We start from the raw sequence: 16,288 nt of genomic DNA, 5'->3' as shown, positions 1-16,288 counted from the left end.
TCAACGTCGACGTACATTGACAGCATATCCGAGATTGTCTTGTTCAGGCGCTCCGTTAGTCCGTTAGTTTCGGGGTGAACGCCGTCGTTCTTCGGTGATCCGTGTTGCTGTAGCGTAACATCCCTTGCATCAGCTCCCCAGTAAAAACCGTTCCGCGGTCCGTGATTAGGACTTCCGGGGCTCCATGTCGCAGCACAACTTTGCTTATGAAGAACTTTGCGACTTCTTGTGCAGTCGCCATCAGAACAGCGGCGGTCTCTGCGTAGCGCGTCATGTAGTCTGTCGCTACAACAATCCACTTGTTCTCAGATCGGGATGTAGGGAACGGGCCCATAAGGTCCATTCCAATCTTTGGAAGGGCCTAGATGGGACACCGATCAGCTGCAGAAGTCCGGCGGGTTTCGTCGGTGGTGTTTTTGGTGGCTGGCAGTCACGGCAGCTTCGGACGTAGTGAGTGACGTCGGATGCAAGGCGGGGCCAGTAGTACTTCATCTTACTTCTTCCAATTGTGCGAGCTGTGCCGAGATGTCCGGAAGACGGGTCGTCGTGTCACGCTTCCAAAATGTCGTCACGAAAATCTGCCGGGATGACAACAAGATAATTTGCTCTCGTTCCGGGGCTGAATTCTTCACGAGGACGGAGTTTTTTAAGGCTGAATACAGGTAAGTTGCACTTGAAGGCCCTGGGCAAGGCGACGTTGCATCGTTGGAGGTAGTCGATCATGACGCGTAGATCGGGGTCGGCACGCTGCTGGGCGGCCAGGTCGCTCTCAGTCACGACTCCGAAGAACGTGGTGTCTTCATCGGAGTCTTGTGGTGGTGGGTCGACGGGCCACGGGAGAGGCAGTCGGCGCCGGAGTGCTTCCTCCCGAATTTATAAACTACTATAACGTCAAATTCTTGCAGGCGCAAGCTCCACCCACCAAGACGGCCAGAGGGGTACTTCAAATTGGCGAGCCGAAAAGCGCATGGTGGTCAGTCGCAACCTTAAATGCTTTTCCATACACGTATGGGCAAAATTTTGAAATGGTCCATATATTCGCGAGGCACTCTTTCTCAGAGACTGAGTAGTTTCTTTCTTCATTGGCCAGACCACGGCTGGCATAGGCGATTACTTTCTCGCACCTGGTTTGCTTTTGTACGAGGACGGCACCCAAGCCTATATCACTGGCGTCCGTGTGGATTTCCGTTTCGGCGTTTTCGTCAAAATGCGCGAGCACAGGCGGGCTTTGCAGGCATTGTTGTAGCTCGCAGAAAGCTGTTTCTTGGGAATTTCCCCAGCTGAAAGGGGTGCTATGTTTCGTCAAGCGGTTGAGTGGCTCTGCAATGCGGGCGAAGTTTGCGAAGAAGCTCCTGTAGTATGCGCATAGTCAGAGAAATCTCCGCACGCCCTTCTTACCTTTGGGTCTCGGGAAGTTTGCTATGGTGGAAGTTTTAGCTGGATCAGGCTGGACTCCCCGACCGTTGACGACATGGCCCGAAAACTTGAGTTCCTCGCATGCGAAGCGGCACTTTTCAGGCTTCAGCCTTAACCCCGACGTACGAATGGCCTCGAGTACAGAGTGCAACCTTGCAATGTGTTCGTCGAAAGTCCGGGAGAATACCACAACATCGTCAAGGTATACGAGGCAGGTGTGCCACTTCAGGCCAGCTAGCACGGTGTCCATGACTTGTTGAAACGTTGCTGCCACCGTGCACAACCCGAACGGCATCACCTTGAACTCGTATAGGCCGTCTGGGGTTATAAATGCAGTCTTCTCTCGGTCTCTCTCGTCCACTTCAATTTGCCAGTAGCCGGTCTTCAGATCCATCGATGAGAAGTACTTCGAGTGGCAAAGGTGGTCGAGGGCGTCGTCGATTGGGGGGAGGGCGTACACGTCCTTTTTGGTGATTTCTTTCAGTCGCCGGTAGTCAACGCAAAACCTTATAGTGCCGTCTTTTTTCTGCACAAGTACGACCGGTGCAGCCCAGGGGCTCTTCGATGGCTGTATAATGTCGTCACTGAGCATGTCGTCGACCTGAGTCCGGATGGCTTCCTGCTAGTGTGAAGATACCCGGTACGGCGACTGTCGGGTAGGTCGGGCTTTCGGTCATTATTCGGTGCTTCGCTAGAGGTGTCTAACGTAGTTTTGAGTTCGACGAAAAACACATTCTGTAGCGATGCAGCAAATCCAATAATTTCTTCCGTTGTTCTTGCGGTAACGCCGCATTAACATCGAAGGGATTCGGAAGCTTGAAGGTTACTTCGGGTGCGCGTTCAAAGTCGGAAACCGCGATCACGTCACTTGCTTCTTGCGTTTCTTCGAGGAACGAAATTTCAGCGCCCCTGTTTAAATTGTGGAAAGGGTAGTAGCGGAATCCCGCACCCACCGGTGCGGGGCACGGAGGGGCGATCGCTCCTCGCCCGGAGGCAACGTCGTCACCTCACGTCACGCACCACGTGAGTCCAGACGGCCCAATGGGGCGCGGGGGAGAACGCGGTGACGTCACGAGCCGTACGGCCGGGCGGGAGGAAGCACGGCGCGCGTGCCGAGGCAGTCCGGTTCGGGACAGCGAGGAGATCGGCTGCCAGGTAATCCCTCTTCCCTTTCCAGGCGATCTTCATACGCGGGCGGCCCCGTCACGAGCCGAACGGCTCCGGCCGCCGCCACATCGGAGCAAGCAGAAGAAGGGTTCGCACAATAAACCCCGCCATTGCTTGTTGGACGGTTGTCTTTGTGTTGCCTGCCTCTCACGCCGGCCCGTATACACGGAAGCCGCGTGCGGAGGACCGTCCGAGCCAAACCCACGCAACATTTTGCCGCCCCTAACGTGGGGCCTCGTCTGGAAACGCAGTTGAGGCGAACAATATGGCAGGCAACACCAGCGAGTGGTGCGACCTGATGATGATCGCCCGCCAGGCCGCGGAAACCCCTCACCGGCCGACATTCCTCACGCCACCAGCGAACGCACACGTGAGTCGGGAGCACCCCCCCTACGGGCGAGTCATGAGCGCGGAGCGCGCACAGTCGGCCCCCGCGCATTTTCGCGGGCACGGTGGGCAACTGGCGCCGACCGGCACCGGGCGCTCGCCCTTCGCGTACGAGGCAAACGCCTTCCCCCGCGCGCCATTCCCCAAACGCAGCGAGCACCCTGCGCCGATCGGCACGGTGCCCTACCAAGCTGCACGGGCGGCGCGCCCGACAGACCCCACGGTGCCGTGGACGAACGACGCCGCGCCGGACATGCTGATCCAGTCGCCCCCGCAAACGGTAAGTGGGCGCACGGAAGGGCCAGCAAACACGGCCGGTGTCGCAACGGCACTCGCCAGCGCGATTCAGCAGGCCCTGCAGGCGGTACGGCCGCCCGGCCCCCGCGTCAATATGCCGGTTCCGACGTACAGCGGCGGCAGTGACCAAACGAGCGCAAACGCGTTCTTGGTGGCGCTGAATCGCTACCGACAGGCGACCGGCTGCAGCGACAGCGACGCCCTGAGCAGAATTCTGCCCGCGGCCTTGGTGGGGGACGCTGCGCGGTGGCACAGACTCGTCGGCTGCACAGCGGCCACGTGGGATGAATTTCAGGCGGCGTTCCGCGAAGAATTCCTGCCGTACGACTACCAACCGCGGATGCGCCGGGAGCTCGAACTGCGTACGCAAGCGCCCGATGAACCGCTGCTCGAATATGTCCGAGCAATGCAGGAACTATACGAGTACGCCGACCCGGAAGCCTCGAACACGGAGCGGGTCGAGCGCGTCGTGAGGCAGAGCCACCCCACCTTCGCTTTATACCTGCGCGGCTGCAGCTGCCGCAACCTCAACGAGCTGGCCACAGAAGCGCGCAAGGTGCAAGCCGCAATCGCGGCGTCTCGCGCGTATCGGCCACCACCGCCACCAGGAGAGTCGCTCGAACCTAGTTGCGCCTGGAACGGAGGCGCGCTCCTCGGGCAGGCGGATCGGGATATTCGGGAGCAGCAAACGCGGCTCTCACTTTCAGACCGAGCGCTGCATCCGTACCTATCCGGGCCGCGGAGCGCGGAGTCGGGAAGCCCGGACTTCTCGAGAGCGCCGATCGGCGGTTCAAACGGACCGCTCCGGCAACTACCGGCACCGCCGACCACCGCACCAAACGACGACGGCGCGGGGCCCAACGGCCGCCGAGCGCCGGTCCAGCATCGGGCACCACGCCGTGAAATACGGTGTTACGGCTGTGGCCAACCGGGTCACATAGCTCGCCTTTGCCCGTCGAGTCAGGGAAACGGAGCGGGCCGCCGGTGAAGGCACCGGCGGCTGCACCAGCTAACGCAGACATCATCACAGCGCCGACAGCCTTCCGGGTCGGAATCCCGCCGGATTCGCCAGCACCATTCATCGACCTCGCAATCGCGGGGCAGGACTTTAAGGCGCTCTTGGACACGGGTGCGAGCACCTCGCTCATAGGGGACGAAGTCGTCCACCACCTCAGGCGAAACGCCGTTCGGTTTCGCGATCGAGGGAAGCCCCTCCAGCTCGCGTGCGGGGAGGCGCGGTCGGGCGGCGACGTGCGCATCACCGTCCGGTGGAATCGGCAGAAGCGACGAATGCGCTTCGTGCACTTGCCTGGGCTAACTGTCCCGGTCATCTTGGGCAGAAACTTCATGTCCAAAACCGGCATCGCGGTCGACATCGGCATGGGAGGGTATCGGGAACCCCCGCTTATGTCACTCGTGCCGTTCGCCGAGCCACCGGCGGTGGCGGTGCCGACAAGCACCACGCCGGAGCGCCGCGCCGGCGGCACACCCGCAAATGCGCCCGGAAGAGAACCAGCCGCGGGGCGGCCGCCCAAGCCGCTCGTAGCTAAGGTCCCTGAAAGAACTAAGGTAGCGCCAACTGCTCCCTCCTTCTCCGCTGCCCTCCTCTTTTTTCTCTCCCCTCACCCGCGGCGCCGCCGTCCCTTTAACTCCGCGGCGGGGCCGCCATATTTGTTGGCCACTTGAGAGCAGACGCCCCTCGCTACGCTTCAGGGCGCTCGCTGCAGTTTGCTCTTGTTTTCGCGCCGAAATCGCTCTTTGGTAGCATTTATAGGATTTCTAGAGCCCCGTTAATTTCTAGAGGATTTCTAGAGCCCCGTCTAGAGTTAATTAATCATGCAATACGTTTTTTCACCGGGCGCGGTCGTTTACAGCCGTTATTAATGGAGGCGCCTGGACAGAATTGTTTTGTGCTGGGATATATTCTGGCAGATTTGCACATTGCACTAACACAGGGATACACCCGAAAGAAATTCGAAAGAGGACCAATGTCACGATGATTATCAAGAGAAAACAATAAATCACAAAAATGAATTGGTGCCAGCAAATAGATATTTTATTGGAACAAACATCCGTAATGACGTCGTGCAGGTGGCTTGTGCTGCTGACGTGGCTTCCCGTGAGAAAAAAATGTTGGGAGTGGCATTTGGGTTTAGTTTTTTCAACGCCAAGCCTCTCCAATATCCGTTGCTCAAATTGATCCGTGAAATAATCCTATTGAGAAGGGGAAAAAAATGTCGCCACCGAGTTTCAGATGCGCCACAAACACTCCGCAAATATAGGCAATAATGCATTGCAGAAGGGAGTTAGTGACTGTTCTACCGTAGCATGGTCAAATTCGTGTTCGCGCATCTGCTCAGTGCCGCGTCCGCTCAACTCGCTACACTAAACCCGTTTAGCAAGCGCTTTGCTGGACAAAAATACGTCTGCTGAAAATAATATAGTCGCCCAGTGTGTTTTGGTTCAAATCGCAATGACTGAATACGCTGCGCCATTGACTACTAAGATGAAGTAAGCGCGCACTCTGCAAATGTACGGCATCGCGTGTAATGCAAACGTAAGCCGTAATTAACGTTCCTCTGTGCATACACGGAAGAAAGGGCGTACAGCCGTTACGGTGCGAATATGCATTTGAAGTGCTCATTCAAACGTGCGCGAATTTAATAAAGCGATAACAGAAATTGCGCATCAAACGTACGTCAACGGCGCGGTTGACCTTAGCTGACCTTAAATTGTTTTACCTAGCCGCAATTTTTTTTTTCTCGCAACAGCCTCAATTTGCGCCGCACCGACCAAGCCCATATTACGCAGCAAATCACTCCGATGTCATAACAACGGGATTATAATACCACCCGGGTAGCTAACACACAAAACATGACTTCACGCCAAAAAGAGCGTACACGCACTCGGAACGCACACGATACATGGTCAGACGCAAGCTGCCGTCGGCCAAAACAAGCATGAATTCAGGTGAACAAGTCTCGCGTCACGAAAACCTTACGACAACTGACTGAACATGCTACGCCGCTGATATTGATGCTGGAAGTTAAGCGCGCACATGAAAAATACACGGCCTCTTATCCAAACCAAAGCTTACGACGGGACGAACTCGGCGCTGCGCGCAATGCCTACTCAGAACAAAGCGTGGACGACGGTCGCGAAGGGAATACGCATTTCTTCGTAAGTGACCGCTCAAGCTCGCGCAGAATTTAACAGAGCAAGAACAAGCATTCAGAAACTTACCTCGCAAAAGAGTGATGGTAGCGTCGGCCTGAAGTATGCCCGTTCAAATCTATGCAACCAAACTTTTCTCCTTTCTGCGTCGCGTTTCCCGGACGGAATAACGAAGTCTTGTGCCCTGCCTGACGATATTCGCGCTGCCTAAGGCACAACACATCGACACCGAGAAGCAACCTAAAACGACACCGGTGCGACATTTTTTCGAAACGAGCAGCTAATTCTTACTTTGCTATTAGCTGGCGCCTACGATAAAGCCGGTACTGAAGCACGGTGGCGACGGTGGCTCGGAAGCCAGCAATGGCGTCGCAGCGGCGGCGTTGCGCAATGTCCCAGCCGGCGAGGCATCGGCGAGGCGACCCGGCGGCGGAGCAAAAAAAACAAAACCACGTGACTGTTCCCTTGGCCAATGGCGCGCGGCGTTCGCCGGCGAAAAAGAAAATGGCAAAAAACGAAGTAAGAGAGGAGCGCGGGCGAGGGCGAAAGGCGGCGAGATCTAAAGATGGCGCTACCTTAGTAATTTTAGGGACCTTACTCGTAGCGGCGGCGGAGCGCCCGCCAGCTCGGGAGGAACGGATCGCGGAATTACGCGCGCTCCTGGCAAACGCTTGTGAGCTGTGCACTCCCAAGCAAGATCGCGTTCTGTCACTGCTGGGCGAGTTCAAGGAGATGTTCACCGAGCAGCCGGGCTGTACCAACCTGGTACAGCACGGCATCGACACGGGCGAGGCCCAGCCCTGGAAATGCCATCCCCGCCCGGTAAGCCCCGCCAAGCGGCAGGCGACTGACGCCGCGTTGGATGAGTTGCTCAAAGAGGGGATCATTCGCCGCTCAACGAGCCCGTGGGGATTCCCGGTGGTGCTGGTGCGCAAAAAAGACGGTAGCTGGCGCTTGTGCGTGGACTACAGGAGGCTGAACGCAGTCACCCAGAAAGATGCGTACCCCTTCCCGAACGTAGACGAAATCGTCTCAAACCTTGGGGGTGCTAGCTACTTCTCCATCTTGGACGCCAGCAAGGGATACCTGCAGGTCGAGATGCGACCTGGCGACGAATGCAAGACTGCATTCACGTGCCACCGGGGGCTGTATGAGTTCGTCCGAATGCCTTTCGGTCTGTGCGGAAGCCCGAGCACATTCCAACGGCTGATCGATCGGGTGCTCGGAGATGCCAAGTGGCAACACGCACTCGCCTACCTGGACGACATCGTCGTGTACTCCCGCACGTTCGAGGAGCACCTCAGCCACTTGAGGGACGTTTTGGGGAAATTGAAGGCGGCGGGAATCACACTGAACCCATAAAAGGCCCAAATCTGCAGTTCTCAAGTGAGTCTGCTCGGGTACAAGGTCGAGCGAGGGCAAGTGTCCCCAGACCCAGGGAAGTTACAGGCAATCCTGGAATTCCCCGCGCCGAAGGACGTGAGCGGGGTACGCCGATTCCTCGGAATGGTAGAGTACTACCGTCAGTTTATTCCGGCCTGCGTACGCCTGCAAGAGCCCCTGACAAAACTACTCCGGAAAAACGCTCCCTGGGAGTGGGGAGAAGCGCAGGAGCGCAGTTTCCGGCAGCTATCACAAAGCATTGCTGACACGGCATCGCTAAAGCTGCCGGACGTCAACAAGCCCTTTGTGATACAGACGGACGCGAGCGACCTCGGCATAGGAGCCGTGCTCCTCCAAACGGAGGGAGAGCAGCTGCGACCGGTGGCGTTCGCCAGCCGAGCACTATCGCCCGCTGAGAGAAACTACTCGGTAACGGAGAAAGAGTGCCTGGCCATCATATACGCACTGCGAAAGTTCGAGATGTACGTAGAGGGGACCAAATGTACGGTCGAAACCGACCACATGGCACTGACGTGGCTGTCTCGTCTCCGGGAGCCGAGCGGAAGGCTCGCGCGGTGGGCGCTAACCCTACAGCGCTTCGAATACGAGGTGCGATACCCGAAAAGGGGCCACAAACGTGGTAGCCGACGCGTTGTCACGGGCACCAGTACACGACGAACAGCCGGCGGGGGAGGCCGAAGAGGAGGCCGAGGGTCAGCGACCCCTCTCAACGAGAGAAAAGCGCAGCGAAGCGCGGGAGCATACGCGACCCGAAAGCGTGCAGCAGGCGCACATGGTGGGAACCAGGGTCCCCCTAGAGGTAGCATTCAGCCGGACGGAGCTGCTGCGGGCCCAGAGGGCGGACGACTTTTGCCGGAAAGCAGTCGCCAGCCTCAGCAAAGACTCAGAACCCCACAGCGCCCGCGGGGCGAGCCCGAGCGCACCCGGTATGGTGGCAGGCGAGCTGGACAGTTTCCTGCTGGATAGCGATGGAGTGCTGTTGAAATATGTGCCAGGAAAAGACGACTCAGACGAGTGCTTTAAGGCCGTAATTCCTCGCGGACTCCGACGGGCCGCGCTGCAGCACTATCACGACGCAGACGGTCACGGTAGCGCACCAAAGACATGGCAAAAGCTTTGTCGGTACGCTACCTGGCCGGGCATGAAAGCCCAGGTGTGCAAGTACGTACGTACGTGCCACATCTGCCAGGAGCGCAAGCCGAGGGGAGGCAAACCGCCGGGCCTACTGCAGCCCATAGTAAGCACGAAGCCGTGGGAAATCCTAGCGTGCGATCTGATGGGCCCGCTGCCGCGCAGCAAACGGGGGTTCAAGTACGTGCTCGTGGTGACATGCCACTTCAGCGGAATCGCAGAAATCTACCCGCTGCGCAAAGCGACGGCGCAGGAAATCCTGCAAAAGCTGTCGGAGGTGTTTTGTCGGTACGGATTCCCGAAATGGCTGATTACCGACAACGCCACGTACTTTACGTCAAAGGTCTTTCGGGACTCGTGCGCCGTCATGGGGGTCAAGCAGCAAACCACATCATGCTACCACCCCCAGGCTAACGTAACGGAACGCCGAAACCGGGATGTGAAGCCACTCCTCGGTGCCTACGCGCGCACCCACCGCGATTGGGACGAACATCTCAACGCCATCTCCTTCGCGCTACGCACAAGCGAGAACCGCTCAACCGGCTTCACACCAGCCTTCCTCACTTTCGGGCGAGAGCTACCGACGCCTACGGACACAGTGTTGGCCAAACGGCTCGACAACAAAGAAGCGCAGACGGCAGTCACCGACTACGCGCGGCGCCTGCGGGAACGATTGGCAACCGCCATCACAACCGCAAACCAGAACAGGGAGGAGGCTCGGGCAGTGCAAAAGGTCACCTATGACCGCGCCCACCGAAACGTGGAGTACCAAATGGGCGACACAGTGCTGAGAAGGAACCACGCACTCAGCGACGCAAACGCAGGCTTCGCGGCCAGTCTCGCGCCCAAATGGGTCGGACCATTCGTCGTGGCCAAGAAAGTCTCGCAGCTTAACTACGTGCTTCGAGAGGCGAAACCGGTCGGATCACTCTGCCCATTCATGTGGGGGAGCTCAAGCCGTACTTCCAAAGGGAAAAAAACGGCAAGCAGCACCGAGGAATCGCAGCAGCAGGACCTAGCGAAAGCAGCCCCCGCGAACGCAGCGGCCCCTCATCGCTACAACACCCGTCGGGGACGGCGAAATCGCCCGCGGCAGTTGAGCGGCACTTGGGCGGCTGGGGAATAAGGGAGGAGCCTGCAACGTCACCACCCAATCGCGGGCCAAGTGACCCCCTGGCGGCGAACGCCTCCCAAGCACGACAAGGAACGGCCAGCCCGCAACCCGCGGGATCAGTCTAGCAGCAGCGGCCGAGCGGTCAGTGACAGAAATGGAGAACTGCCCGCCAACACCACCACCCAGCAACAGCAGCGGCAGCACCGGCGGACGTGGCCCATGGGGAAGGACCCGAAGGACTCGGCCCAACTTCAACCAGCACCGCCGGGACGCGCGTTACCGGCCGTGGTTGGAGCGGACGGAGAGGCCCGGCGGCGGCGGAGGCGCTTCAACGGCCGCGTGGGACGACCTGGTGCCACGTGCGGCCGAGGCAGCGCGACCAGGGGCGCCGTCGTACGCGCCGCGGCGGAGCTGGGAGAGCCGCGGTGCCCGAGCCCCCTCCACGGGCCCCACGCGACAACCAGATCCGCTGCGGGACGGCAATTTCCGCGGCCCGGCGCAGCACACCCGACATCAGCCGGCCCCGGGGGGCAGCGGGGAGCCCCGGAGGAAGCGCAGCGTGGCCACGTGGGTGGCCCAAGAGGGAAGTAGCCCCCCACGTGGCTACTGTAGCTCGGCTCCGTGGAAGGCGCAGCTGCGCATTGAGCCGAGCCTGCCCCTGGAGCTCGTCCCCGGGGTCTTCCGGGGCCACACGCCGCGCGACTACCTGGCTCGCTTCCCCAACGGCGTCGTGGCTCCGGACCCACTGGCCACCTACTGCTCCGACTGCGGGGTGCTGCTGGTGTCGGAGACGAAGCACCGGGCGCTCACGGGGCACGGGCCGGACCTGGAGGAGGGAGGCGACCCTACCAGCGTGGCTGCCGTGCGGGCCCGGATGCAGCGGGACCCCGCGTACCGGGCCGCCATTTTGGCCCCGCCGGCGGGCAGCGGCAACGCGGTCGGACCGGGTGTGCCCACCGAGGAGGGAGGGGTGCCAGCGGCCCCACAACGCCGCTCACTGGTGACGGAGGCCCCGCCGGCCAGGCCTAACCCCGAGGTGCTTAGGCTCTGGGAGGGGTCGCCGTCGTGTGAAGCGGCCGTCCTGCAGCCGGCCCCTACCCAGCACGAGGAGGCAAACGCCTCCAGCGATGGGGACGCCGACATGCTGGACCTGGGGTGCGGGAGCCCGACGACACGGACGAACACGCAGCCCGCCTTCAGAAGCTCTTGGAGGAGCTGGAGGCGGAATGAAAGCTAGGCGAAACCGCTTAGCCTAAGGTGGTTAGAATGCTAGCCATCTTGGATTCGGACACCATCTTGAAACCAGGGTGGTGACAGTCTTAAGGGAGGAGGAGTGTGAAAAGGGTAGTAGCGGAATCCCGCACCCACCGGCGCGGGGCACGGAGGGGCGATCGCTCCTCGCCCGGAGGCAACGTCGTCACCTCACGTCACGCACCACGTGAGTCCAGACGGCCCAATGGGGCGCGGGGGAGAACGCGGTGACGTCACGAGCCGTACGGCCGGGCGGGAGGAAGCACGGCGCGCGCGCCGAGGCAGTCCGGTTCGGGACAGCGAGGAGATTGGCTGCCAGGTAATCCCTCTTCCCTTTCCAGGCGATCTTCATACGCGGGCGGCCCCGTCACGAGCCGAACGGCTCCGGCCGCCGCCACATCGGAGCAAGCAGAAGAAGGGTTCGCACAATAAACCCCGCCATTGCTTGTTGGACGGTTGTCTTTGTGTTGCCTGCCTCTCACGCCGGCCCGTATACACGGAAGCCGCGTGCGGAGGACCGTCCGAGCCAAACCCACGCAACAAAATGCTGGTATTCTTCGCTGAAATTAGTGACCAAAACTTGGGATTGGTGTTGCGTAAAGCGCGCAATGCCCCTTGCAACGGAGACACCGCGGTTGAGCAGCAACCTTTGGTCACTCTCTACGATAGCGTCGATGTCAGGAACAGCATCTTCACAGTAGACGGGGATCATCAAGCTTGCGCGCGGTGGCAGTGTGACATGATCCTTAAAGCAGCACGGTGTTCGGGGTTCGGTTCCGGCGTCATGGAATGATCGGAGGCAAAAGTTATCGAATTGGTCTGTAGATCAATTGTTGCTTCGTTGTTCGTCAAAAACTCCATTCCAAGTAGTACGTCGCGGGAGCAGTTAGGCAAAATAACGAACGCCGCAGGGTACGTAACGAACGCCACAGTAGACGGGGATCATCAAGCTTGCGCGCGGTGCCAGTGTGACATGATCCTTAAAGCAGCACGGTGTTCGGGGTTCGGTTCCGGCGTCATGGAATGATCGGAGGCAAAAGTTATCGAATTGGTCTGTAGATCAATTGTTGCTCCGTTGTCCGTCAAAAACTCCATTCCAAGTACTCCGTCGCGGGAGCAGTTAGGCAAAATAACGAACGCTGCAGGGTACGTTGTGCCGTGTATGGTGACGCGCGATGTGCACGTTCCACTTGGCGTCACGAGGTGGCCTCCTGCTGTGCGAATGTGCGGACTGTCCCATACGGTCATAACTTTCTTCAGCTTAGACGCAAAAGGTCCGCTTATAACTGAGTGGTCGGCCCCCGTGTCTGGGGGCGACTACTTAAAAGCCGCCGGTGGACAGCTGAACGTCGGACGATGCCTTCTTCGAGTTCCGGGTGCGTCGTGGCGTCGTATCTCGGCTTCTGCGTGTTGACGGTCGGGCACTGTGCGTCGTGGTCTTCGTTGTATTCTCATCGGCAGGTTTGGTCATGTCGGGTACGCGTCGCGCCGTTTTGCTGTCGTCGTGGTCGGGAGTCACGTCAGTGTTAGATTGGGTCGTAGGGGTCTGGGCATGTTGTGAATCAAGGTCTTCAGTGAGTCGCGGCGTCGTTGGAGGGTTTTCAGTTTTCCGCCATTTTGCAACTTTACCTCCCGAAGTAGCTGCTTTTAGTTTCCCCCGCGTGGGCTAGGGGACCTTCCACGTGCGCAATCAGCATTTCTACGGCGGTTGGGGGACTGGCACGGGTAGCGCGACGGGGATCGGTTTTGAAGCGGACTGGTCTTCGGTTGGTGTCGGACAGGTATTCGTCGATCTCAGTAGGGCGCTGGCCGAGTCGGGGGCGGGGGGCGTCGGCGGAAAAACCACGCCGTCCCAGTCTCCTGTACAGGCAGCGACGATAGATGTCATCGGCCTCTCCGCAGTGGTAACACAGCGGACGATTATCGGTGGTTCGCCATACGTCCGTCTTTCTTGGCGCCTGGTTTTGGCCTGCAGGGGATCAGGCGGGCAACAGTGGACGGCGGTACGGCGGGACTTCTTGATGACGGGTTGGAGCCGGACGAGGTCGTCGAACAGCCTCGGAGTAGCTCATAGCTTGAGGCTAACGTGGTACTTCGGAAGGCGTAGAAGTCCCCAAAGCGAGTTGAATTTCGTCCCGGATCACGTCGCTCAGAGTTGTCTTGGGGTTGCGGCGTTGTTGGAAAGAGTTTCCGCAGTTCATCCCTGACGACAGCGCGGCTTGTCTCAAGTAGTGTGTAACAGCTAAGAGTCCCGGCATCGATCGTATCTGCAACTGCCGCATTGATGGGACAGTCGTACTGTCTCGTGCGAATTTCCAACGTCTTCTCTATAGCGGCCGCCTCGGACACTAATTCGGCCACCGATTTGGGGGGGGGTTGTGGACAAGGCAAGCAAAACGTTCTTGCTTTACTCCTCGCATCCCAAACCTCAGTTTCTTTTCTTACATCACATCCGGGCCCGCGCGACGAAATAGCCGCTTCATTTCCTCAACGAAGATTACGACTCCTTCGTTGGGGTGTCGCGTTCGAGTTTCCAGTAAAAGCGCAGCTCGTTATTTTCTCACCACGGTCGTGAAGGTTTAAGGAACTCGCTTTTGAATTGCGTTCAGTCGGTCAAGGTGCTCTCGTGGTTCTCGAACCAAGTTCGAGCTGCATCCTCCAAGTAAAAGAAAACATGCCGGAAGGTTTCTTCATCATCCCACCTGTTGAAGATCGGCATGAATTCCAGCTTCTCCAACCATTCCCCCGGGTCTTCAGCGGGTGCTCCTCGGAAAGTTGGCGGTTTCCAGGGCTGCTGCAGCAGGATTGGCGACGTTGGTTTTTGCACCATGGTGGTGGTTGCATCAGTCGTTGTCTTGGGTCTTTCTAGCAGCAGGCCGATATCGGACAGCAATCCTTGCAGTCGGAGGCTGGCTCTAGTTGGACTGGGCTGGTGGCTTGCAGCAGTAGTCATTAAGGGTGCGTACCCAGCACCTCTACCAGATGTCACGAAGCCAGAGACGACGCAGTTGTCTTGAAGAAAAACACGTTTATTGGAGCGAGCTTGTGCTCACCTAACAACTCAAATATTACACGGGCGGCGAAGCAGCAGTTAGCAAACTGACGTTCTCAAGCGAGCGTCGGAGATTGCATGTCAAACGTCTGCTCTGCAGGCCTTTATTTTTCGGCGCAAGTGTTTCTGGAACCGTCAATTCACATCCAGAACATTGTAGATCACAGAAGCATATTCTGGGCTAGCGACATTGGGACGAAACAGTGTGATTATCTGAATGTGATAGCCCGTGCGGCATGAAAGTAAAGAATGAAAGACGCGATTCGTTTAGAACGCAGATAACACAGCCGGGCGTGGCCAGGCAAACAATAAATAAACAAACCCATACATGGTTCGCGGTAATATGGCGTTTCGTTACACTTGCTGAAGAGGGCACTTTCGGATTGCTATAGTCTTTGAGAAAAGTATCGGCTCTTTTAAATATTGACGACCGCCGTCGCATTCGGAGCCTCTACCTTTGTAAAAATTCTTTCCTCTGGCCCCTTGGTCATTTCACATTATGGCACCAGACCGCAGATCTCACCGCAATAGTCACTCCCCTCTTCAAATTGCCAGGCCACGGAATAAAACTACCAGTTTTCTGTTTCCTCGCATACACGGACTTCAAATGACTGAAATTACCTCCGCAATGATGTCGCCGATTGTCCGGCCCATCAAGCATCTTATAACAACTGTACTTACTTTTCACACACACAAACAAACTCCTGGCAATAAGAAGTATTTCCATCGTTAGGGACCCCCTGGGTGTTAAACTTTGAGGTGTCTTTAAGGAAATGTAAAGGTTGATGTAAAATTGACGTGATACGTGGGTAAATAAAGAATGATAAGGACGTAAGGTGTGAGAATAACGTAGACTCCCTTAATGACAGGGCGAACACCTGGAAAGAATGGCTGAGGAAGTGTACAAAAAACATGTAGTCAGAAGGGTTTTTGAAGGGCATAGGTCTAAAGTGATGCTGAATAGAAAGGCGAAATGCGTCCCGTCGAACCTAGATAATTCAAAAAAGGGAAAGAAATGGAGTGCACAACTTGAAACAACCCCTATTTTGCTCAAGTTACAGCGCCGATCCTAAACAAAAGAAGAAAAAATCCGTCGTAGAATTTTCGCACCTGTCTGCGCATTCGAGCAAGCACGCACAGCAAGTAATACAAGCACACCTATACTGTGACTAAACGGATGATTTCGAGGTATGCTCATTGCATGACTACAGCTTTCACAGTGTTCAAGTGCGGTCGGTGATAAATCAGTTGGAGTACTAAATACCGTTTACTGGTTTATGCCTTACGAAGTGTTATTAGGTTGTATGGACGCGTTGGGCGGAAGATTATTTTCTTTTGGTTCTTGTTTCGAATGTACCGCGTCGTTCACATGATAAAATGAACTATAACTATGTGCTGCAGAATGCAAACCAAAGTATACGCTCGTGCGTAATCAACTCGCTAATCCTAGAGGTGCCCGTGATATCTTCCTTGCGTATGCTGATAAATTGCTAGCGGTCACAATTTGTCCCTCATACGTGCGCAGAAAAAACGATACAGATACCTAAATATGTCAATTTATAACGACCTTAGCATCCTAGCCAGAGTTTTGCGGCTGTTGTCTACCGCTGGAGCACTCACTTGTAGCAGTTCTTTCGCCTTCTCCAGCAGAGCCGCCAGGTTTATGGGCTCTGCGACAGCGTTTAAAAGCCCATAATGTGCCACATTGTCCTTTGCAAGTTCCTTGAGCTCGGTACGAACTGTAGGATATCGCAGTTTATCCGGGGTCGTCAAGCTGAAAATATTATCATCACAATAGTGTTAGTGAGAAATTATTCTCCACTGAGAATAAATGACTGATATTATTCTAGTTTAAAGTTCTAACAAAGAATATATTCAGCAAAGCAGGATGTTAG

General features: G+C 57.1%; 1 protein-coding gene across 1 annotated transcript; it reads left to right on the top strand.

Moving 5' to 3' along the window:
* Window positions 1–3,172: 3,172 nt before the first annotated feature.
* Window positions 3,173–4,255, top strand: LOC144148563 (uncharacterized). Its single transcript, XM_077680080.1, has one exon. The coding sequence runs from the start codon at window positions 3,224–3,226 to the stop codon at window positions 4,253–4,255; it is 1,032 nt and encodes a 343-aa protein (XP_077536206.1). The 5' UTR covers window positions 3,173–3,223.
* Window positions 4,256–16,288: the final 12,033 nt, after the last annotated feature.

This window comes from Haemaphysalis longicornis, unplaced genomic scaffold (genome assembly GCF_048455015.1).
Source record: "Haemaphysalis longicornis isolate Haplotype H1 unplaced genomic scaffold, Haemaphysalis longicornis Haplotype H1 scaffold_8, whole genome shotgun sequence".
Taxonomy (NCBI): domain Eukaryota; kingdom Metazoa; phylum Arthropoda; class Arachnida; order Ixodida; family Ixodidae; genus Haemaphysalis; species Haemaphysalis longicornis.
This window is presented reverse-complemented; position numbering and strand designations above follow the sequence as displayed.